The following is a 24826-nucleotide window of genomic DNA, read 5'->3' on the forward strand; positions in this document are numbered from 1 at the left end:
TTATAGCAGTTAACTCAGTATCACTAGAAAGATCACTGTGTTTATACAGAGAAACATGACAGTATCACGTCTGCCAAAAGAGAATAATTTCTAGGTTAATGTCTAGGTTATAGCAGTTAACTCAGTATCACTAGAAAGATCACTGTGTTTATACAGAGAAACATGACAGTTAATGTCTAGGTTATAGCAGTTAACTCAGTATCACTAGAAAGATCACTGTGTTTATACAGAGAAACATGACAGTATCACGTCTGCCAAAAGAGAATAATTTCTAGGTTAATGTCTAGGTTATAGCAGTTAACTCAGTATCACTAGAAAGATCACTGTGTTTATACAGAGAAACATGACAGTTAATGTCTAGGTTATAGCAGTTAACTCAGTATCACTAGAAAGATCACTGTGTTTATACAGAGAAACATGACAGTATCACGTCTGCCAAAAGAGAATAATTTCTAGGTTAATGTCTAGGTTATAGCAGTTAACTCAGTATCACTAGAAAGATCACTGTGTTTATACAGAGAAACATGACAGTTAATGTCTAGGTTATAGCAGTTAACTCAGTATCACTAGAAAGATCACTGTGTTTATACAGAGAAACATGACCGTTAATGTCTAGGTTATAGCAGTTAACTCAGTATCACTAGAAAGATCACTGTGTTTATACAGAGAAACATGACCGTTAATGTCTAGGTTATAGCAGTTAACTCAGTATCACTAGAAAGATCACTGTGTTTATACAGAGAAACATGACAGTATCACGTCTGCCAAAAGAGAATAATTTCTAGGTTAATGTCTAGGTTATAGCAGTTAACTCAGTATCACTAGAAAGATCACTGTGTTTATACAGAGAAACATGACAGTTAATGTCTAGGTTATAGCAGTTAACTCAATATCACTAGAAAGATCACTGTGTTTATACAGAGAAACATGACAGTATCACGTCTGCCAAAAGAGAATAATTTCTAGGTTAATGTCTAGGTTATAGCAGTTAACTCAGTATCACTAGAAAGATCACTGTGTTTATACAGAGAAACATGACAGTTAATGTCTAGGTTATAGCAGTTAACTCAATATCACTAGAAAGATCACTGTGTTTATACAGAGAAACATGACAGTTAATGTCTAGGTTATAGCAGTTAACTCAGTATCACTAGAAAGATCACTGTGTTTATACAGAGAAACATGACAGTTAATGTCTAGGTTATAGCAGTTAACTCAGTATCACTAGAAAGATCACTGTGTTTATACAGAGAAACATGACAGTTAATGTCTAGGTTATAGCAGTTAACTCAGTATCACTAGAAAGATCACTGTGTTTATACAGAGAAACATGACAGTTAATGTCTAGGTTATAGCAGTTAACTCAGTATCACTAGAAAGATCACTGTTTATACAGAGAAACATGACAGTTAATGTCTAGGTTATAGCAGTTAACTCAATATCACTAGAAAGATCACTGTGTTTATACAGAGAAACATGACAGTTAATGTCTAGGTTATAGCAGTTAACTCAGTATCACTAGAAAGATCACTGTGTTTATACAGAGAAACATGACAGTTAATGTCTAGGTTATAGCAGTTAACTCAATATCACTAGAAAGATCACTGTGTTTATACAGAGAAACATGACAGTTAATGTCTAGGTTATAGCAGTTAACTCAATATCACTAGAAAGATCACTGTGTTTATACAGAGAAACATGACAGTTAATGTCTAGGTTATAGCAGTTAACTCAGTATCACTAGAAAGATCACTGTGTTTATACAGAGAAACATGACAGTTAATGTCTAGGTTATAGCAGTTAACTCAATATCACTAGAAAGATCACTGTGTTTATACAGAGAAACATGACAGTTAATGTCTAGGTTATAGCAGTTAACTCAGTATCATTAGAAAGATCACTGTGTTTATACAGAGAAACATGACAGTTAATGTCTAGGTTATAGCAGTTAACTCAGTATCATTAGAAAGATCACTGTGTTTATACAGAGAAACATGACCGTTAATGTCTAGGTTATAGCAGTTAACTCAGTATCATTAGAAAGATCACTGTGTTTATACAGAGAAACATGACAGTTAATGTCTAGGTTATAGCAGTTAACTCAGTATCACTAGAAAGATCACTGTGTTTATACAGAGAAACATGACAGTTAATGTCTAGGTTATAGCAGTTAACTCAGTATCACTAGAAAGATCACTGTGTTTATACAGAGAAACATGACAGTTAATGTCTAGGTTATAGCAGTTAACTCAGTATCACTAAAAAGAGCGCCAAAAGTCGTATCCGTACCACAGTTTAAAAAAAACATTGATAGCATATGTTAGCATATTGAATATACTGTATTTAAAATATCATGATATACATTTACTAACCGAAGACAGATGGACAGGCGCTCCGCAGCCGGGATAGAGCGCCTGTAGTTGGTGTCCTGGAGGGTGATCCTCGCTCCGATGCGGGACAGCAGGTCATCGAACTGGGCGCGGGACAGGCGGAAGTACCGCTGAAAGCGGCCGTCATCCAGGCGCAGCTCCTGGAGCAAATGATGAAACTCGCCGAACTGGGTTCGCCTCCGAAGGGTCTGGTGGACCCAAATACGGCGACGGTGATCCCTACGCCGCTGTTCTGCTCTCCAGAGCGGTGACTCTCTCGATAAATGACCGATCAACAACAGACATCTTGTAAAAAGATGGCCGCCAACGGGGTTCGAAACTTTTGCCTCTGACGCGCGTAAATTTCGCTTCAAACTTTTGATTTTACGCGCGTCAATTTCGCTCTTGACACGTGAATGCACACAAAGTGGTCAAGCGTATAACTAGACGCGGCAGGCGCGAATTTGACGTGCTATTCGCGTTCGGTGTGAACGCACAGTAACACACACACCGACACACATCTTTTCCAAGGTTGGATTTGGCCAGGCTCTAACTATAAACAGGAGTCTCATCTCAAAACATCAAGATAATGTGTTATTTCTCAAGGAAGGCTACATTTTAGTCTAAGTAAGGCTTTAACAAAGAAAATGGTCCTATTGGCTTCAATGACCCCTATGTGTTTTAACACGTTGAAGACCTTTCTCAAACACAAAACCAGTCCCTTTTTAATTTCTGGAAGCTGGGATAAATAGGCAAGCAATGTTACTGCATTCAAATATCAAATACTGACATTAAAGAATACATGAAAAGAACATTTCAGTAATCACACTGGTAACTTCTATAACAAAGTAAAATCTCCAGAGAAGTCATTCAACTCATTTGATATTTAGAAGGAAAAATATTGATTAATACCTTTATTATAATCACTCATTACATATACATTAAAGCAGCAGTGGATTCCAATCCACCCCCTTCAAGACCATAAGACAGTGTCAGCTCATACAGAACGCTGCCGCCAGGATTCTGAGCAGAACCAGAACATATGAACATATCACACCAGTCCTCAGGTCTTTACACTGGCTCCCAGTTACATTTAGGATTAATTTTAAAGTATTATTACTGGTATAAATAATTCAATGGCCTAGGACCTCAATATATTGCAGATATGCTCACTGAATATAAACCCAACTGATCACTCAGATCATTAGGATCACATCAGCTGGAAATACCAAGGGTTCACTCTAAGCATGGGCGAGTCCACTTTTAGCTATTATGCTGGAACCAGCTTCCAGAAGAGATCAGATGTGCTCCTACAGTATCACATTCAAATCCAGACTCAAAACACATCTGTTTAGCTGTGCATTTACTGAATGAGCACTGTGCCACTGTGCGTCCGACTGATTACACTGTATTTTATCTCTGCATTCTCCTTTTTACTCTAAACTGAACTCAAATGGCACTGATTGATAACCGGTGTTTTGTGAAGGGTGTAGCGACAATGGCATCTGCTTTTCACATTAAGTAGATCATGTGATGGCGAACACATCATCTTTGTCCTTAGCTGGTTAATTATTCTCTCGAGGACCATTTACCAGCCAGGCTGGTATTCCCCCCAGTCATACATTAACGTAAACAAAGGGGGACCCTTGTAAAACCCCCCAGTTCAGCATGGATTTCCTGTGACTTTACAGCCTCAAATACATTCCAACAGACGCACACACACACACACACACTCGTGGACTTTCAACCAGAAACCCACCACGAGATGCAACTGAAGCACATTGCCATATATGGACTTCCACATAGTAAAATTTCATTTTACCATTCATTACAAATTTATAATAGAGGTGTGGCTTGCTAGAGTAAAATCTTTAATTCTGAAGGTTCATTGAAAGAAAATCACTCCATAGTGTCTTGTAACTCGACCTGGTTTGATCTGGTAATTTGCTCATAAAATTTTATGGCCCCAAAGCTGCAGCTCATCCAGTTCCTTGGCAAACCAACATTCCAACACATTTACTTTTCATGGAACTCTTAAGAGAAAACTCTTCAAATGTTTGATACATATTCCTTTGTTTCCCAGGTGCCTTCACTTGCCATAACGGAAACGCTGACAATTTTATTGTGTGTTTAATCAAACTTTATGTGTGTGTAATTATGCATATACATGTAACATCATGTTTCCCCGACCTTTATCTGTCATAATTAGTATCTGTCTGACTGTCCTGTTTTAATTCAACCCGTCACACATAGTAAATTACAGTAAGATGTATTGTTCCGGGTGTACAATCTTAAGAAGAAATATGAATTCTTTCTCTCATAAGACATATGGTGAAAGTAGGCGTTTTCTTCTTCATACAAAGAGAATTTTCCCGCTTCAGAAAAGACAATCTGATTCGCTGTCGTTCCAAGAGAAGGCGTAAACAGATGTTTGTTAAAAGGCAGAAACCCCCTCATCACACTCTCTTCCTTCTTCGCTCACCGCTCTTCTCTCATCCTCCTCCTCTTCTCCACAGCTCCAAGAAACATCTGAAAGGCTCCGGCCTTCTCCTCGGACGAACACATGTTCGAGTCGTAGCTGCCGTTCTTTGCAACTAAGTTATATTTACATTTACATTTACATTTATTCATTTAGCTGACGCTTTTATCCAAAGCGACTTACAATTGCTATATATGTCAGAGGTCGCACGCCTCTGGAGCAACTAGGGGTTAAGTGTCTTGCTCAGGGACACATTGGTGTCTCACAGTGGATTCGAACCCGGGTCTCTCACACCAAAGGCATGTGTCTTATCCATTGCGCCACACCACCCACCAAACCTCCTTCACGGAAGATGAAGACGAACTTTCTCGGTAACATTACATTTCAGTGAGCCTTTTCAAGCTTCCCGCGACACCGGAAGACGCAGTCGAAACAGGACCTCGTCCGCGCTTTCAGCATCAACCAAACAGAGAACAGACTTGCAAGTATATTTATCTGATAAAAGCTGCTTTTCTGGGGTCCGGCTTTTAGGTTTCTGTATGTAACAATTACTAGCTTTTCCCTTCTCTCTATTTCTTTCTTTCTTTCATTTCATTTTATTCTTATCACGTATGTTATCACTGTCTCTGTGTTTGAAAACCCACCATTCTAAAGTCAATGAAACAAAAGATCCAGCTACAAGCTCGATATTAGACTACATTCAGTAGTTTTAATTAATAAACTCATAAAGTTTACTGTTCGTGGCCAGAACCTAAACTTTATTAGAGTTTGTAAATACCCCTTCTGGACGAATAACTGATGATTAGACCAGTTATAGAACAAGGTAATCTTGATAATTGATAAAATAAATGTACATGCGACTTATGAATTATGACCATGAGTTATGATTAGTAATATTTCCAAAATTCCCTATATCCTTGAGCTAATTCACATTTACCCAGAGTCGTATACGCTACATTGGTATTGTAGTAGTGGGGGAAACCCTGATGGTCCTGATGACCAAATTTGTGAGCAAGTGCTCACCTTTCTGTGGAGGAGTTTGAGAGGGATTGACTCATGACGGTCAAGGGAATGCTGTGGTGACTAGTACAGATTACTGGTCTGGATTGGTACAGATTACTAATCTGGTGGACTCAGATAATCCACAGTATGTGAAAATCCACAGAAGAATACTGACCGTCATGGGGAAATCTCAGAGTCAAAATAAGATACACCGGTGTTTTGCCAGATGAGAAGTTTATTTATCTCTTTTAATTCATTTAAAAGTGTCATTTAAAAATAACTGTCTTAATTTCCCCTGCTTTTATTTTGTGTCTATTTTCTATGCAAAGCTCTATGAATTGCTATAGTGTGATTATTATAATTCCTTTCTATGTAAAGCTTTTGAATAACTGTTTGTATTTTCCTTGCTTTTATTGTGATTATTTTTATTCCTCTCTACGTAAAGCACTTTGAATTGCCATAGTGTATGAAATGTGCTATATAAATAAACTTGCCTTGCCTAATAAATTAAACTCCATTTCCGCTGAATCGCTACATTATATTTCTCAACAAGCTGCAACTGACGAAAATATTTTGTCAAATATTGCGTTGCAAACATCAATAACAGCTTTAAGTTGTCAATGGCAAATGACCATGGTAACAGCGGTATAATCTACGGATAGCTGTGCATTTAATGCACGACGTGGAGGCAAAGAACAGCCCGACGTGAAGCAGAGTTTAGTTTACTTGTTTAATTAAAAGATAACATTTCCCCCCTTTTTTTTGCTTCCGATGCCCATGGTTTTTACCATTTGTAATAGTTATGTGTGAGTCCATCAGGTCATCAGTTGCACTTTGTGTGAAAAGATGAATCTCAAAAATCATACAATCATTGTTGTAAAGTCACAGTGTCGGTTTGAACAGACTCTGATTTGGGCAAAGTTGAAGTATGTGAAGCAAACTCAACTGTGTAAGCATCCCTCAAATTCCACCAAGGCTTGGTTGCAGAAGTCCTGGAAGATACAGTGATATCAAACCCACCTGACTTGAACCTCATAGATAACCTCTGGTGGGATTTGAAGAAGGTGGTTGCAGCCCGCAAACCCCAGAATATTCCTGAACTGGAGGCCATTGCTCATGAAGAACGGGCTCAGATTCCTCAGAAACGCTTCCAGAAGCTGGTGTCTGGTTATACATCTCGCTTGCAGCAGGTCAGAACAGCAAAAGGGTGTTCTACTAAGAACTACAGATGCTTGCCATGAAGGGGCTAAATAATTTTGAGCCTGAAAAAGCCATTAAAAGTTGCATTTTCAGTTGAATTTGGGTGAAACCACTTGAACATTTGTTGTGTTGAGGTATTTCAATTACTTTTGTTTGATTTGTTAAATGCAAACAGCTGAAAGTCTGTAAATTTTGCAAATAAACATTATTTGCAATGGGGGTTTAAAGGGGTGGTATAATACCCTTTTTTACAAGATGTAAAATAAATCTCTGATGTCCCCAGGGTGTGTGTGAGAAGTTTTATCTCAAAATACCCCACAGATATGTTTATACAGTATAGCATGTTAAAGTTGTCACTTTTTGAGGTTTAGCAAAAACGCACCGTTTTGTGTCTGGCCCTTTAAATGCAAATGAGCTGCTGCTACGGGCAAAGGGGGCGGAGCTTCAAGAGCTCGAGTGTGTTAGCAGCTCCGATTACCTCACGCAGACACACACTAAAATGACAGAAACAGTTCTGCCTTTTATGTTTAAACGGAGTCAGACAAAGATGGAGAGACTCAAGAAGAAGTGACAACCCGCAGAATGCAACAGGACGTCTCTGGTTATGTTGAATTTATGTTGCTGATGTGGAGTTAACTTTCTTCAATTAGAGTATTCTGTCATGACAATCTATAAATCACTCATACAGGAACTGTTGTGAGATGCACACAGAGTGACTTTCTATTGCATGTGAAAAGATGGATGCTACTGTTTGAGCTGACTCACAAATGTGCTCGACTACAACAACTTAACATGGACTGCGTGTTCAGGGGGCGGGGTTTATGTAAATTTTAGAGTTTGTGATGTCACTAACCCGGGAGGAATGTCGTGTAGTGCCTACCAGCCGTTTGTTGTAGTCCTTAAAAAACAATTTCTTTAAAAGCAAATATCTCCCTTTGCTTTGAACTTTGAGCGTTGTAACTTTGCAGATGTTGTTTATGATCAAACAGCAACATTACACAATAACTAAAGTTAGAAAAGGGAAATCATAATCAACCAACCCTTTAATTATTTTGATTACAACTGAATGACATGTAACGCCCCCACACAGTCTAAATGAAAGGTCGTCTACCTCAACCACAAAAAGAAAAAGCCTCAAGGGAAAGTATAAAGAGATGAAGAATATAAATAACAAATGATAATACAAATAAAAGCAGTTGTAATGAAGGTTAACAGTCAGACGAAGCCCACATTTAGCTGCAGTAAAATGACCTTGATTTCAAACAGATACACACTATTGCCGTACTCTTTAACAAAGGACACAAACAGGGTCTCACATTTACATGACTTTATGTATTTTTATTTATGTATTTGTAAGTGTGATGTTTTTATTACACAGATCACAACTGAATCGTCTATCTACAGAGTGAATGTGCAGATGATTCTTGAAATTTCTCCTTTTTTTAAACCTCCTGTCACACCGAGGGAAACAACATTTTCTTTTCAGAATGAGTTTGTAAATGTCGTTTCAGGTCTGAGTGAGATTTGAAACTCTTCTCACACTGAAGACACTTGTAAGGTTTCTCTCCAGTGTGAACTCTTATGTGAATCCTAAGGCTTCCCCTCACCGTGAAGCTCTTTCCACACTGAGGACAGGTGAAAGGCTTTTCTCCAGTGTGAATTCTCATGTGATCCTCAAGGTTTGCTCTGTGTTTGAAACTCTTTCCACACTGATGGCATATGTAAGGCTTCACTACGGTGTGAATTTTTACATGATTCTCAAGGTGATTCATGTCTGTGAAACTTTTTTCACACTGATTACATGTAAAACAGTTCCCTCCTGAGTGAATCCTCATGTGATGATTAAAGCTTTCATTATATCTGAAACTCTTTCCACACTGAGGGCATATGAAAGGCTTCTCTCCGGTGTGAATTCTCATGTGAGTCGTAAGATTTGCTTGTAGTGTGAATCTCTTTCCACACTGTTGGCAGGTGTGAGGCTTCTCTCCAGTGTGAACACTCAAGTGAACATTAAGGTTTTTTTTCTGTGTAAACCTCTTTCCACACTGAGGGCATATGAACGGCTTCTCTCCAGCGTGGATTTTCAAGTGAATTTTAAGGCTGTCTTTTCGACTGAAGCTCTTTCCACACTGATGGCAGGTCAAAGGCTTCTCTCCAGAGTGAACTCTCATCTGGAGGTTTCTAGTTTCTGTTTTATGAGTCTGTGAACAACTAAAAGATTTCTCCCCAGTCATGAAATCACAATATTTCTCATTCATTTCATTCAGTTCTTGACTCTCCTGTTTCAGCTCCATCAGGTCTAGGGTAAAAATAAACAAATCAAGTTAATACCAATTTAATTGCACAGAGACATGAACACATTTAAACATGTAAAACATCAAATCCTACAACACGTATGCTGAATCCTATATCCACTAAACAACTAACAAAGGTGTAACCTGTTATATCGGAACCTAATAACCTGTTATATCTGAACCTAATAATAATAATAATAATAAATTGAATTTATATAGTGCTTTTCACGAACTCAAAGTCACTTTACAGGGCAGGTAGATAAGAAAAAGAAACAAAACAAGATGCAGGCACAGATGAAAATGGAGGGGGTATGGGGATAGGGGTAGGCAGAGGTGAAGAGATGGGTCTTGAGGCGGGACTAAAGGATGGTGAGGGACTCAGAGGTGCGGATCTCTTGGGGGAGGGAGTTCCAGAGCCTGGGAGCTGCCCTGGAGAAGGCTCTGTCCCCAAAACTGCGGAGGTTGGACTTGTGGATGCAGAGGAGACTGGCTGAGGTGGATCTGAGGGACCGTGAGGGTTGGTAGGGGGAAATGAGGTCAGTGGGGTATGAGGGGGCCAGATGGTGGAGGGCTTTGTAAGTGAGGACCAGGGTTTTGTAGGTGAACTGGTCCAGTTGTTTAATTGAATGTAATGCTTTATGTCTGTAATTCTGAGGTGCGTTTCCCTTAAAACAGGGTTGTAAATCTCAGTTCCTGGAGGGCCACAGCCCTGCAGAGTTTAGCTTCATTCCTGCTTCAACACACATACCTGTAGTTTTCAAATAGGCCTAGATTCCCTGCATAGGTTGTGTTTAATTAGGCTTTAAGCTAAACTCTGCCTGGCTGTGACCCTCCAGGAAATGGGAGCTCTACCGCAAGTTCTGCCGAGAAGACTCTCATTCATTAATCACGTTGTTCATTAACCACAGTTCTAGGCAATCACCACTCGACATATAGTATTTAACATGCAGAAAGAACTCGGGAAGCCCAGCATTTTGAGCGGTGAATGGAATTTGACTAACTTAAACGCCTCTGATTGACCATTGTCTCCTAAGCCACGGGCCGGTGTTGTACCGAATTTCGACTCCCTGCTAGAATCTGACTCCCCCTCGCGTGCACGCGCAATGACGTCACCACACTAGTCGCCGAATTTCGACTCCCTGCCAGAATCTGACTCCCCCTCGCGTGCACGCACAATGACGTCACTGAACTAGACGCGGCGGTCAATTACTTTACTGCTCATATGTTTGCTTTGTAAATTGCTTAGGCATTAAAGTTTACTTTTCTGAATAATATGTATTTTTTTATTTTGATATACAAAAGATAACCACCAAATGTGGCCTTTATTGTTAATCTTTGTTTGATTATGGGGAAATACCATAAACAAAAATGGGCTAAAGGAAAACCCAACTTTTTGTTATTTCAGATAGATATGACAAATTATATTGAGTTACTAGGCCTACTTGGATTCAATAAATAGTAAACCAAAACGCACTAGGTCTCTATGTGAAGCTTTTATGCTATTTATATGATGATCTCACACCTGTTCCTGTTTATATCATTTTATCTCTTTCTTTTACTTGTAGGCTATTATTATTTTATACTGTATATGTTCTTTTACTATTTGTTGTTGACTACATTTGTATATGTGTTAGACTATTGTCATGTTTATTATTTGTAATTTGATTGGCATTTAATAAAAAAAGCAAAAAACGAAATCCTTTACTGTTCATCTATAGTTTCCACAGCTGTAATTCCTGTCTGCATTTAGTGTTTGTATACTGTGTGTGTGTGTGTGTGTGTGTGTGTAAATTAATAAATAACAAATGAATATAAATAGGAAGTGAAACTGATAAAAACATAACCTGTTTATTAGATCTAATGGCTGGGAGGAAAATGTTTGGTTGGGGTTGGGGTTGGGGGCAGCATAAATTATAACTATATGTATTTATGCAGTGACACACATAAAATCGCTATAATTTTTAAACACAGCACCTGCCGAATTTATACTCCCCCTCCAATGTCAGCTTTGCAAGAGAAAACACATGAAACTCGTATTACATGATTATTTCTACTTATATTTTTTTTTCATAACTTTATCTTTCACTCTATTATCTTATCTCACAGATGTCTGATTCATCTGAATTAATCTTATTATTATTGATATCATCCCTTGATTCTCTGCTACTATTGGAAACATTAGTACACCAAGACAAATGAATTGTACATGCAAACCCAAGGTACTTGGCAATAAAAGTGATTCTGATTTTGATTATTTAATTATTTGATTATTTTGTAATTGAAGAGCACCTGCATCTGCTTAGGAAAGCTTTTAAGGGCGGAGGAGAGCTCATCCTTATAGTCAACGTACTGTTAGGTGTGCTTATCTATTGTGTTTGTTTGTTTGGTTCATTGATTGATATGGACCCTTCCATTTATAGACAAATTACAAATTACAAGAGCACTGGAAAATACCCTGATGGGTTCACAAAGACGGAAAAAAACACTTTCCGAAAAAGAGCAAACACATTTGACAGTCAAGGTGAGATTGATTTGATAGCAATATAGGTGTCGGGTGAAGTGTGAGTCACATTAGTGTCAGTGAGGGTAATTTACAAATGTCAAATAGATTAGATTGTTTGTGGAGCACAACAGGCAGATGAAATATTCAAAGACTTCCATGCCAGCAGCCATGGAGCTCATACTGGCCAAAAGAAGACCAGAGATGCCATCAGCAGAAGATTTTATTGGCCTGGCATGTCAGATGATATTGACACATGGGTAATGCATCTACTGACATTGTCAAAGTAATATTGTATGTTATATTGTAGAGTTTACTTCAAAGTATTTTAATATTTTATGTTATGATGTTGATTCCAGGACTGTTTAATCATGTATTTACTGATGTCCAGTTGAAGTGGATTCATATGTAGTGCATTATTTGTATTCTCCTTATTTATTTATTTATTTACTATTTAAATGTTGTATGCTTTGGCAAGGTGACGCAGTGTGGACCATGCCAGGCCAGCAGATCCTCAATAAAAAAGGAGACTGAGTACACGCCTATTGTGGTATGCTTTTTTTTTCCTATCACAACCCTAAATAACTAATAATGAATAATACAGCATAAAGCTACAGAAATGAGCTCTATATATGTACATGCAGATTAAACAGAAAATTGAATATTGAAATATGAAAATTTTAAATAAGAGACAAACTGTAGGCCTAATGATGTTGATAATGCTCAAAATATTACTAAGGTATGGTTGTTGGTTTCTTGTAATTTTTACTAGGTTACACAACCCTTTGAATTGATTGGCATGGACCTGATAGGCAAGCTCGCAGTTACGAGTAATGGAAACCAGTACATCTGCGTTATAATCGACTACCTTACAAAGTGGCCCCAGGCATACCCACTGAAAACAAAAACAGCGCAAGAAGTCACAGACTGTTTACTAAAATTTGTGTATCAGTTTGAGGCCCCTCAAAGGGTACTCACCGACCAAGGAAAAGAGTTTGTCAATGAGGTTAGTTTACATGCAAACATTTACATAAATACACTGATCTCATGAAGTGTTGTCTTTGTCCCTTTAAACATCTTTCTTTTATAATTGCAGCTCAATGCACATGTCTGCAAAGTGCTGAACACTGAAATGTCCCTCTGCGCCCCGTACCACCCGCAGACCAATGGATTCGTGGAAAGAATGAATGGAACGATCCAGAGGTGGGTTTTAAATATTGTATACTGATTGTAATTAAAAGTTGCCAGTGCGGTTGTTGCCCTTGTCTGGCTGCTGCATAAGTCAGCTGTGTACATTGCTGTAGTTTAGCAGATGAAGAATGGTATTAAGGTAATGTGTTTGATTCCCAGGATGCACACTGGAGGTCAGCTTAGTTCCAACATGGAATGGCATATCTAAGACTCATTCTAAGTCAATGTATTTATAATGTTTTAGATTTATGCATTTATAACAGAACACATTTAAAATTTCTAAAATCAGAGAGCATGGTGCAAGGGTTAAATGTTTTAAAATTGAAAGGTTTGAAATGTAGTAATATACTGTATTGATATACAGAGCTCTCTGCAAACTGGTGAAAGACCAGCCAAAAACTGGGACAGGCACCTGGACACAGTCATGTTTGGTTTACGAACAAAAGTTCAAATGACAACCAAATACTCTCCATTTTTTTTAATGTTTGGGAGAGAGGCACGTTATCCCTCTCAAATTACAGAGCACTACAGGGTAACTGGATATTTTTTTTTCACTTTTGAAACATATGTTAACAATCACATTACATGTTTCAATATACTAACCAAGATAAGAACTTTCTTTTCAGATTGACAAGACTGTGGAGGACACGGTGTCCACTGAGGAGGTTACAGAGTCCACTCTTAATTTAAGTAAAATTTTAATGGATGTTAAGGGTTTACTTAGAAAAAGCCATGAAACTGTAAAAAAAAAAAAGACTGAAGTAACCTCTCACAACTTTCAAAGTTGGGGACAAGGTGTGGAGGAGAAACATCAGAGCCGAACAACGGAAAGGGGGAAAACTTGAATCCAACTACCTTGGGCCATTTACAATCAAGAGTGCCTCTTGAAAATGCAAGGGGTGTGACTTTCCCCAAAATTAACATTGGGTAGATCATCAATATGGTGCTTCAAGTGATCAGAGTTCCCCAAAGATTACAAAAGCCTTCCAACCCATCTGCAGTTCCTGTCACCACAGACTCCCTCTTGTCTGCTCCTCCCTGGCAAGTCCCTCTCCTGTTGCTCCAGCCTCCACACCAGCCCCAGCATTGTCAGACTCCACAATTGACATCGACCAATGTATGTATGTAGTGAAACGAGATCCATCTTAATTTTTTGTAGAATTGTTTTTTTGTCGTTATGGCACTGTTTCACCATAAGTGAAAAACAAAATGATGTAAGACCAACATTTGTTTTCTCTTGCCTTTCATATTCAGTATCATAAAATGTACAGAGGAAGACCATGCTTCTCTATATTATTCATTTTACAGGTGTGAGAGAAGCCTGGAAAGGAAAGAATGTTTATGTCCTCTCAAAATTGGGGCCATTTAAAATTTTCTTTGAAGACATACGGAAAACTGCTCCCTCTCTACAAATTGAAAGTGAGGTTAGTCTTAGCTGTTTCATGGGTCTGGTATTCATATTTGTACTTGGTGCAATGCCTTTATTGCATCCACATAAATTGTTCCAAAGCATTAAACGTAAAATGTATCAAGTCACCTTCATTTATATAGCGCATTTAACAATATAGATTGTTTCAAAGGAGCTTTACAGTGATAATAGGAAATTACAGTAACAGAGATTGTTTTGGCTTTACAGCAGCTCTAGAATAAAGTTATTGTCCAGCTAAAGTTAGTTTTGATTAATTCACTTCTATTGCAAAGATCATCAAAATCTACTATTTATTTACTGTCTATTACTGTGTGTTATTAGCCTGGAAATCCAGACCTAAATCTAAAAGATTAATGGTCTGGCATCGGTCAATGAAAATCACCCAGCTCGATCCATAGCCATCTTGCAATGTTTCTGTTTAGCTTGCCTCTGGCCCGCCTATATCAGATAACCCGCTGTGATTGGTGCAGCTCAGATCGAGGGGCATATTTAATGAGCTCCATTGCTCGACGCCAGAGTAACTCGCTGAGCAAATTCAACTTGTGCTCTCGCGAGAACTCTGGATTACCAGGGTAGTGTGTAATCCTATTTTACCTGAAACGGATAATCTTACTCCATTGATTCCTGTAAGGTCATGAACGCCTATATGTACTATCTAGTACGAAAATTTAATAGGGAGACAACAGAAAGGGCTGCAGCAATTGATTCATTTGAAATGACGCGCATTTGGGAAGGGGAAACAGCAAAAGTGAAGGTTGGTGGATTTCTTTTTTTAATTAAACTCTCAAATCTTCATTGTAATCTTTTAGACATTTCAGAACTACATGTAAGATTACAACTGTTTAAATTTTAGATGGATCCAATGCTGTACCAATATATATTTGGGATCATCAATGACTGTCATCACTGGACTTTGTTGGTAATATTTTATAGTTCTAAAATCCATTGTGGGTAGCAACTTGGTAACTTTATATATTATATATACAGCTTAAATCATAATTTTGCCTATAATACAACATCTAATGTGTGAGTAGGTGGGACTTTTTTGTGCATTTTGTAAAAAAACTAGGGCTGTCAAACAATTAATCGCGATTAATCGCATCCAAAATAAAAGTTTGTTTTTACATAATACATGTGTGTGTACAGTGTATAATTATTTTCTATATATAAATACAAAAACATGCATGTATAAATTTAAGAAATATTTGCATGTATATACTGTGTATATATATTTATATTATATATAATTTATATTATATATTAATATTTTATATATAAATAACACATTTTCTTAAATATATATATGCATGTGTGTGTATTTATATATAGAAAATAATTATACTCCGTACACAGACATAAATTATGTAAACACAAACTTTTATTTTGGATGCGATTAATCGTTTGACAGCCCTAAAAAAAACATTTGTAATATTCCAATTATTAAGGTTATGATCCCAAAGGAACAGCAGGTTCTGTATTTGGATCCTCTTGGGGAGAGGCAACCTGACCTTAAAAGATGCCAAGAAGTGACAAGGTAATTACACCTTTTTAAACAAGTCCTATGATGGGGCAAATTATCAATGAATGTTGAATAGAAAAAAAAAAAATGGTGCTGTTCTGAGCTTTTTTTTTATTGATTACAGGTCATTCATGAATCAAAAAGGCATCCATGTGTCCACGTGGGCATATGACACACTGCCACACCCAGACCAAAAGGACAGCAGTTCCTGTGGGGCCTTTGTCGGAAAAGTAAGAATTATGGAATTGGCTAAGAGTACTGATTAAAAAGACAGTAGTCCCTAATGAATGGCATAAAAATCAGTTCAAACTCAAGCGTTAATATGCTGACCACATTCACCACTTACTGACAGTTACACAGTAAGATTTACATAGTGTTCTTTCTTTATTGATGTCAGTGTATTGGCTGCAATTTTTGATACCAACACAGCTGTTTGTCTTTATAACAATGAAATTGTTCTAATTTTTTATTTTTAGTTTGCTGAATGTATGCTGGACAAAAAGCCAGTTCTGTTTTCAACAAGCAAAACAAATGTGAATTCCATCAGATTGGCCATAGCTACTTGCCTCCTACAAAACACAGGTAAGTGTGGAATACTATCACCTTGCCAAAAAATCCAAATATTCAGACTGTCTATTTTAAAGTAGTCTATTCAGGAGCCTGTTTAAACGTACAGTATGTCATTTTTTTCACCACTAGGGGTCGCTAACCTCATACAATAACAAAGGCGTAGTTTGATGACGCAACATTTGCTAAGAATTATGGATCTTGTCGTCAACGTCAAGCCGACCGATCTAATAATGTTTATGGATGACTGAATACATCGATGTTTTTATCATGACTGTGATATGAAGCAGTTCGGGATTGCTAAGAGACAGCTATCAGCTCCACACGCGACGCGAGTCCCGCGGATATAAAAGTATTATGGACATTTCATTCTACCGAACTACACGCAAGTGCAGAATTACAACTCACAGGTCAGTTTATTACACAAATTAAACTTGTGAGGTAACGCAGCGCTGTTTCACTTGGTCTAACATTACACTAGCACACTAAACTGCATTTGAATGTGTTGAAATTGGTGTTAGTTTGTCTGTATGAGACTAGCAGTAAGCTAGATCAACATTAGAATAACATACAGATCATATTCTAACATTTTATCATTGTTGAACTACGTAACATTGATTAGTTTTATGTAAATGTGCTCACCTGTTTAATAAAGTAGGCAACATGTAGAAGCGGTCGAAGTCTCGGACGTGGAGCTCTCGTTTATACTGTCTATGGGAGCTCTCGGCATCTCGAAAACACCGCGCTGATATTGATTCTCGTTTTAGTTCTCATTTTTTATCCAAAGTCTGCTTGCCATGGTCCATAATGTTTGAACGAAACAACAACAGTGTGCAGATAGACATTACGAACTACACAGTTGTCCACGTCTGTCGCCTTGGTTACTATCAGAGGGCTCTGGTTACTATGGCAGTACGAGCAGAAACCAGGGAGAAAGCGGATATGACGCCATTGACTGCGACAAAACGGAAATAAAGAAACGTGCCGTGTCTTCGAATTAAATTACAAATTTCTCCTGGTTTGAAAGTTGTTGGAAACAGTTGGGATAATGTAAGTACACAACTAAAAAAAAATATATAACATAGATATAGTGATTTTTGCTATTTTTAAAGCAAAAAAAGTTACATATAGTGCCTTTAAAGTAATTGTGAGGTTTGGCCTTGTGTCATATTGGCTCTTCTCCCCTGGCATTGTCATAGATGATCTAAAAGATTTGTGCTTTCTCTGTGGGGAGGAAGAAAGTCCTGACAATGGCACTGACTGGGTGGGTACTCTAACTGTACTTTTTATTTTATCCTTTTTTTGTTGTTGAAAAGAGTAGTCTTTAAGTACACCATATTTATTTTTTCATCATAATGGATGTTCAAAGATAATTGTGGTGTATACTAATATTCACTTTGTCCCTATGTTAAGATTGGCTGTGGCGTGTGCCCTCGGTGGTACCACTGTGACTGCGCAAAAACATAGATGGAAGTTACCAACTACTTGTGTCCAGCTTGTATTAAATAAATGTATTTATTTTCAAATGTTGAGCAGTAGTTTCTCTTTTTTTATTATTGTTTAGTTTGTAATCCTATTTAAAGGGATAGTTTTTTTTTTTTTTTTCATATTTTATTTAAAGCTTTTCACATTTTTTACAGAACAACCCCCCACCCCAAAATAAATAAAAAAGGAAAAATCAATAATGATAAATGCCTGTCAAAAGTGCATATACACACAGAAACATACAATATCCATACATACATGTATACATACACACATTGCAAACCTCTATACATACATTAAAAGATACTTCAAAGAAAATGCCAATACAAATGTTTACCCAATTATGAAGAAAAAAGAATGATTGCACCCTGCAAGATGCTATATAATCTACAGTACCACGCCTATTATGTCCAGTCTGTTAAATTCCATGATCCCCTTCCAGAAATTCCATAAAGGACTTCCAAATCTGGAAGAATTTCTTTGGTTTACCAGCAATTTCATATCTGATCTTTTCCATATGTAGTACACTGCTAAACTCTGTAAGCAACAACTCAAATTTAGGTACAAACTATTTGTTCCACGTCAGCAAGATTGTCTTCTTCACTATTGTCATCCCATATTGTATCAACTGGATTTGATTAAGGTTATAGATCTCTAAAGAAGGGGCCCAACCTAATATCACAACAAGGGGATCATGAGGAAAATCAGTTTTAAGTACCTTTAAGTAAAAACAAAAAACCTCAGACCAGAATTTACATATTTTTGGACAGAACCAGAATAAATGAGCCAATGTACCTTCATTAGACTTGCATTTAATGTAGAGACAGAGGGATATATAGAATGTAATTTTGTACGAGAGTAGTGCCTATGTACAACTTTATATTGTATCAGTTGAAAATTAGAGCTGATGGAGCAAGATCTAACACCTCGGAGGGCCTCGGCCCAGGAATCTTCTGAGATATCTGTACAGTTAGATACAAACTGTGTAGGGTTACCCTTCTCGACGTTTTCAGGAAGACCGGCGATCTTGATATTTTGCCTGCGGGATCTGGCCTCTAAGTCCGTTACCTTAGACTTCAAAGACGTATTCTCCTGTGATAAATTGGAGCAAAGCTGCTCCAGCTGAGAGATGCGGCGCTCATAGTCAGTGCTAGCCTCTTCCAGGTCAACGATACGGGACGAGTTGGCCGCTAGTGTTGACTTCACTCCTGACAGGGAAGCCTCCAAGTCATTAAATCGCGTAGTCATGGAACTGTCCATTTTTCTAATGGCCGAAAGAATAGCCCTAGGTGAAGGCTCGTCTTCACCCTCCAGAGTTTGAGAAACATCGATGTCTGTGGCCATACTAACGTTAACGTTACCTTGACCCCACGTGTTTGTAACGGCCAACTTCGGACTTGCTGGGTTGCCTTCCACGGTATCGGCAGCCGGGGACGGAGCCTTTTTGATAAACCTTTTTAGATTTATTCATCATTGGCGTGTTAATTATGCACAACTATCAAATTTAGCAGGAATAACGAAGTTTTAGATGATTTATTTCGTCAAGTGTGACGGAGCTAAGTGAAAACGCGTCCTACTCCATGTGCTGCTCTCTAGCGCCCCCTTAAAGGGATAGTTCACCCAAAAATGAAAATTCTGTCATCATATACGCACCCTCAAGTTGTTTCAAACCTGTATGAATTTCTTTCTTCTGCTGAACACAAAAGAAGATATTTTGAAAAATGTCTGTAACCAAACAGTTGATGGACCTCATTGACTTCATTAGTATTTTTTTTTTCCTACTATGGAAGTCATTGGGGTCCATCAACTGTTTGGTTACAGACATTTTTCTAAACATCTTCTTTTGTGTTCAGCAGAAAAAAGAAATTCTTACAGGTTTGAAACAACTTGAGGGTGCGTATATGATGACAGAATTTTTATTTTAAAGTGGAGTATCCCTTTAAGTTATTATTCTCCAACTTATGCGTTTTTGACCAGCTTATTGGAGACCACAATTCAAAAGACAACTTTGCACATTCAATAAGTAAGGGATAATGTATAGTGAGCCGGTTGTTATAGTGAATAACAACCCCGACAGGCTGAACGGGATCCCGACGCGAAGCTATACATTATCCCGCTTATTACATGGCTACCTACAAAATAAATAAATAATTTGACACAAATTATTTATTTAAAAAGGAGTTTATTGATTTAAAAACGATTGTATTGCTTCCGCCAAAGAAAATAGTCCGTTCCGCGTCCATAGCAACGCTCTGTTTTTCATGGCAACGGTCTGTTATACTTCGCAGCGGTCTGTTATCAAGAAATAACAGACCGCATTCTACATTGGAATTCAGCCAAGCCATGTAATAAAAATTATTATTTTACTGTGACACATGTACATAAAAGGGGGACCAACGGTGAATGCAATGAAATGACATTTTCATTGAGCTAATAATAATAAAAACATTCCTGAATGATTTCAGTTATAAGCATTTTACATGTATTTGTTTTTTTATCACCAAAATGCAGTTAATCATCCTGAAAACAGAAAGTGTGCACCATCATAAAATACATTTAAAGTTGTAGGTAAATGTTAAAAATGGACAAGTGTTATGTCCACTTCAGATGACTAGCCACCCAGTTATACTGGCAAATATCAGCCAGAATGAATTGAAAGTGCCTATCACAATACAATATCAAGTGTAAAACAGAGAAATTATTTTAGCATCCATAGTAAGAAGTGTAACCAGCATGAGTTTCATGTGTCTTTGATTTTGCAAACCTGAAAAATTAAGGAAGTATGATTTATATAATTTGCTTACACCTGTGCTTTGGACAGGAAAATAATTCTGGGGTTTGATTTAAATAAATGTACTGGCAGAGTATATCTAAGAATAATCTATGTGCAGAATTAAGTAGGCTAGAACTTGTTGCACATGGTATTATTGGACTGTCTATAGTAGTAAACAGTGCACAATGGGAATAAATGTTAAATATTAACATTTCATATTTGACTTGGTAAGTATAGTGCACTTAAACATAATGTCCTGTATGCCAGTGATCAGTTTTCGCAACGCTTTCTGGAAAACACTGATAATAAACACCTGTTTAAAAAAAAAAAACAGGTGTTTTTTTTAAAGTTCCAATGACGCACCAACGTCATTGCCCAGGCACGCGAGGGGGAGTCAGATTCTGGCAGGGAGTCGAAATTCGGCACAACACCGTGCTGAAATGTGCAGAAAGAACTCGTGAAGCCCAGCATTTTGAGCGGTGAATGGAATTTGACTAACGCCTCTGATTGACCATTGTCTCCTAAGCCACGGGCCGGTCCTGCTTTTGGGATGTTTAGGGGTATTTACACAACACCTTTTAACAGAAGTTTTCAGTTGAATACGTGAAACGCACATTGTGGGATCGACAGGAGTGAAGCACACACATGAAACACACAGTAAAACACACAAACTAACCTGTTTGTTCTTCAGTATCTTCATGTTTGACTCTGAATGTTTCTTCAATCTCCACGTCTTCACTCTCCTCTTTAATAAAGGCCATCTTTATAATAGTGTGTCACGTGGATCTCAGTCGCTTCACCAGGAGTTTTTCTGTGTGTTTGGACACTCTGTCCTGTTTAAGAGGAGAATAGTTAACAGAAAGAAAAACACTCTAAACTAAATCTCTGAGTGTGTGTCAATCAGATCTAGTTCAGTAGTTCAGTTCACTGGTAAGAGAGTCAGAGAGAGAGAGAGTTAATGGACTTAAATGACCTGATTAGACTAAAAACACTCTAAACTAAATCTCTGAGTGTGTGTCAATCATATCTAGTTCAGTAGTTCAGTTCACTGGTAAGAGAGTCAGTCAGAGAGAGAGTTAATGGACTTAAATGATCTGATTAGACTAAAAACACTCTAAACTAAATCTCTGAGTGTGTGTCAATCAGATCTAGTTCAGTAGTTCAGTTCACTGGTAAGAGAGTCAGTCAGAGAGAGAGTTAATGGACTTAAATGATCTGATTAGACTAAAAACACTCTAAACTAAATCTCTGAGTGTGTCTCAATCAGATCTAGTTCAGTAGTTCAGTTCACTGGTAAGAGAGTCAGTCAGAGAGAGAGAGTTAATGGACTTAAATGATCTGATTAGACTAAAAACACTGTCAGTTGTCATTCCTCATGTGTGTGTTGTTGTTCTTGCTGCATTTACACTGGTGAACTGCAGGAGTCGTCAGCGTGATTCGGTGATTCAAGCGCTTACAAACTCTGAATCATTTGATTCATTTGAATCTAAACCGGTTTCAAAAAGCTCCGTTTCTCTATCATTACTTGCCAGAGAGCAAACAGCGTGTTTATGATGAACTGATTCACAATATAGGGAGCGAAATGAGACGCATTTTTTGTGTTATACATGTTTACTCACAAAAAAATGTTCATTAATGTTATCTATGCACTCTACTCATAAAAACTATGTTCATTAATGTTATTAAGTACATGTTACATTTAAAAAATAACATGTTATAATTCTATATAATTGTCCTAACTGGTTACATTGGTTTAAATACTTTAAATGATTAAAAAAACAAACCTTTCTTCAGCAGAATCACAGATGCAGAAGCGGCGCAGCCTTATGACGTCATGTTGTCACGCCAAAATAAAAGTCCCGTTCACACGAAATAGAAATTCACACATAGAAAACACATTCAAATGATAAGATAAAGGATTCAAAGTAAGAATTGCAGGTTCCCAGTGCAGATTCTTTCAATGCCACTGAGATTTTATCAAAAGCTTCTGGCTTATATCTAAATATAATTATTATATTATATATATTTATATTATGTATAATTATACCAAATACTGAGCATTTGTAGCTAAACAATTAAGTTTGTGGTTGCAGAGAAAGATCTACTGTTTAATTTATTAACTTAAACTGAATCCTTATCATGATGAATATATCATCTTATTTCATCTCAGTTTATCCACATAACATAAGCACATTTCAGCTTTGTTTCGTTAAAGTGCATTTTATTAAAATAGCCTTGACTGTAAAGTATTACACTGATTGTAGGTTTAAAACAATTCATTGTGACTGTCTGAGTGGAAAACTTAAATTATAATGTTTGAAATATTTTCTTCTAAATGACACTTTAATGTCAAACTTTAATAAAATTGGTGAATGGAATTTGTGCTGATATCCCAGCAAACACAAAAACGTTTTAAAAACATTTATTTCACGTTGTGAAAAGGTTGTGATAACGTTTTTATCTGACGTATTTAATACGAGAGATGTCAGTTTTTTTTTTTTTACGTTATAAATAAGTTTTTTTACAACGTTGCATAAACATTGTTGTTTAACATTGTTAATGCAACATTTTTAAAATGTAAATATCACGTCTTACTTTCTGGATGTCGTCTTGGTTTCTAACACATTCACCCGAAATCACCAAAACGAGGTTTCCAGGTTGTGCTTTGGATGTAAATGACCTTGAAGTGTTCCTCACACACTTCATGTGTTCTACATGGTCTTTTGTGATTCCATTGTGAAGCATAGTCGACCCGTTAAAAACATTGAAACGTCACTGGACAAGAAATATAGAGGTAAGTTTATTCTTAGGAACTGAATTTACTTAACTTATTACATTAAAAGTTATGGATTGATTTATTAATTCAACATTATGTAACTACCCAACATTTCCTTCAAGCCAAGGTGTCCAAAAAACAAAAGTGTACTCAAAAAAGAAAAGAAAAATGTATTAATACAAAAAAACAAAAAACAATATAAAATATATTAGAACTTTTATTATATTATATATTATAACCAATATAGTAAAATAAATTTAATCAACAAAGAAAATACATTGTATAACAAAAGTTAATTCCCAATCATGTTGACAAAACCAACTATACAAAGAACATACAGATACACAACTGTAATAAATAATGCTAAAAGTATTGATATATGAACAAAAAAACAAAACAAAAAATACAATGTTGATTAATAGGGCTGTAACGATAGGCCTACGCGACATGAAACTGAAATCTTTAAAGTGAATTTCGTTTTGTATGAATTGTATCTTAATTTTAATCAATGTTTTATCAACCAATTACCTGGATTTAATAGGTAAGTAAGTATAGCAGATAATAGATAAGCACGACACGGAGGCGCCGGCGCGTGAACTGGAGCTCGTCTCATAAATGACCCAGCTAACCATAATACCCCAGTGGGCATTTGATGTCAATTTAACATCAATATTACATCAAAATTGATGTCAAAATTACGTCACGAAATAGGTCAAAAATGAAAGTCAAGTGTCGATGTCAATTTGATGTCAAGATTTTGACCTTTGCTGATGACAACGCTAGTGATGTGACATTTGAACCGAGGCGTCGGAGCGTGTGTCGAGAAAAAGTGGGCGTGCCAGATGAAGCCGCGATTCGAGGCTTGTGTTGTTAACGTGAAAATCACGTGACTAATGACAAACGAGGCCTCGGTTTGTGTAAATACGTCATCGGTTCGGTCTGAGTGTCGCTTCTGGATTAAATCCGGTTCGAAACTCGCGCCTCCTTGTGGGTGTTCCCTCTAACATAAGCAATGCACTCAACAGTGTCACTGTTGTTGTTCATACTGTCCCTTTCCAAACAATTTATGAATAATTAATTAACTGTGTGTGAGACTCTGGACAAGTAAATTCAGATAGAGAAAGATACATATTATATATTATACACACTAATGGACAAATGTATGATCATGTCTTTTTATTATTGCAAAATGAAAGGTTACAGACATCAACAGTGAGTACAAAATAAATATTTTTTATTTAT

At 37.1% G+C, this 24826-nt stretch overlaps 1 protein-coding gene across 1 annotated transcript; it reads right to left on the minus strand.

Annotated features, from left to right (window-relative positions):
- Window positions 1-8076: 8076 nt before the first annotated feature.
- Window positions 8077-22673, minus strand: LOC307157568 (uncharacterized protein). The gene is made up of 3 exons (XM_079869511.1): window positions 22593-22673; window positions 21485-21641; window positions 8077-9349 (listed from the first exon to the last, which is right to left on the minus strand). Exons 2-3 carry the CDS (start codon window positions 21567-21569, stop codon window positions 8505-8507), a joined length of 930 nt encoding a protein of 309 aa, XP_079725637.1. The 5' UTR covers window positions 21570-21641; window positions 22593-22673; the 3' UTR covers window positions 8077-8504.
- Window positions 22674-24826: the final 2153 nt, after the last annotated feature.

Source organism: Squalius cephalus (genome assembly GCF_949319135.1).
Source record: "Squalius cephalus genome assembly, chromosome: 4".
In the NCBI taxonomy this organism is placed as follows: domain Eukaryota; kingdom Metazoa; phylum Chordata; class Actinopteri; order Cypriniformes; family Leuciscidae; genus Squalius; species Squalius cephalus.

Excerpts from the sequence above, each read along its gene's own strand:
- LOC307157568 (XM_079869511.1), bottom strand. The coding sequence starts at position 21,569 with ATGGCCTTTATTAAAGAGGAGAGTGAAGACGTGGAGATTGAAGAAACA. Across the intron at positions 9,350-21,484 it reads AGATACTGAAGAACAAACAG|ACCTGATGGAGCTGAAACAG; the intron begins GTTAGTTTGTGT and ends TTTTTACCCTAG.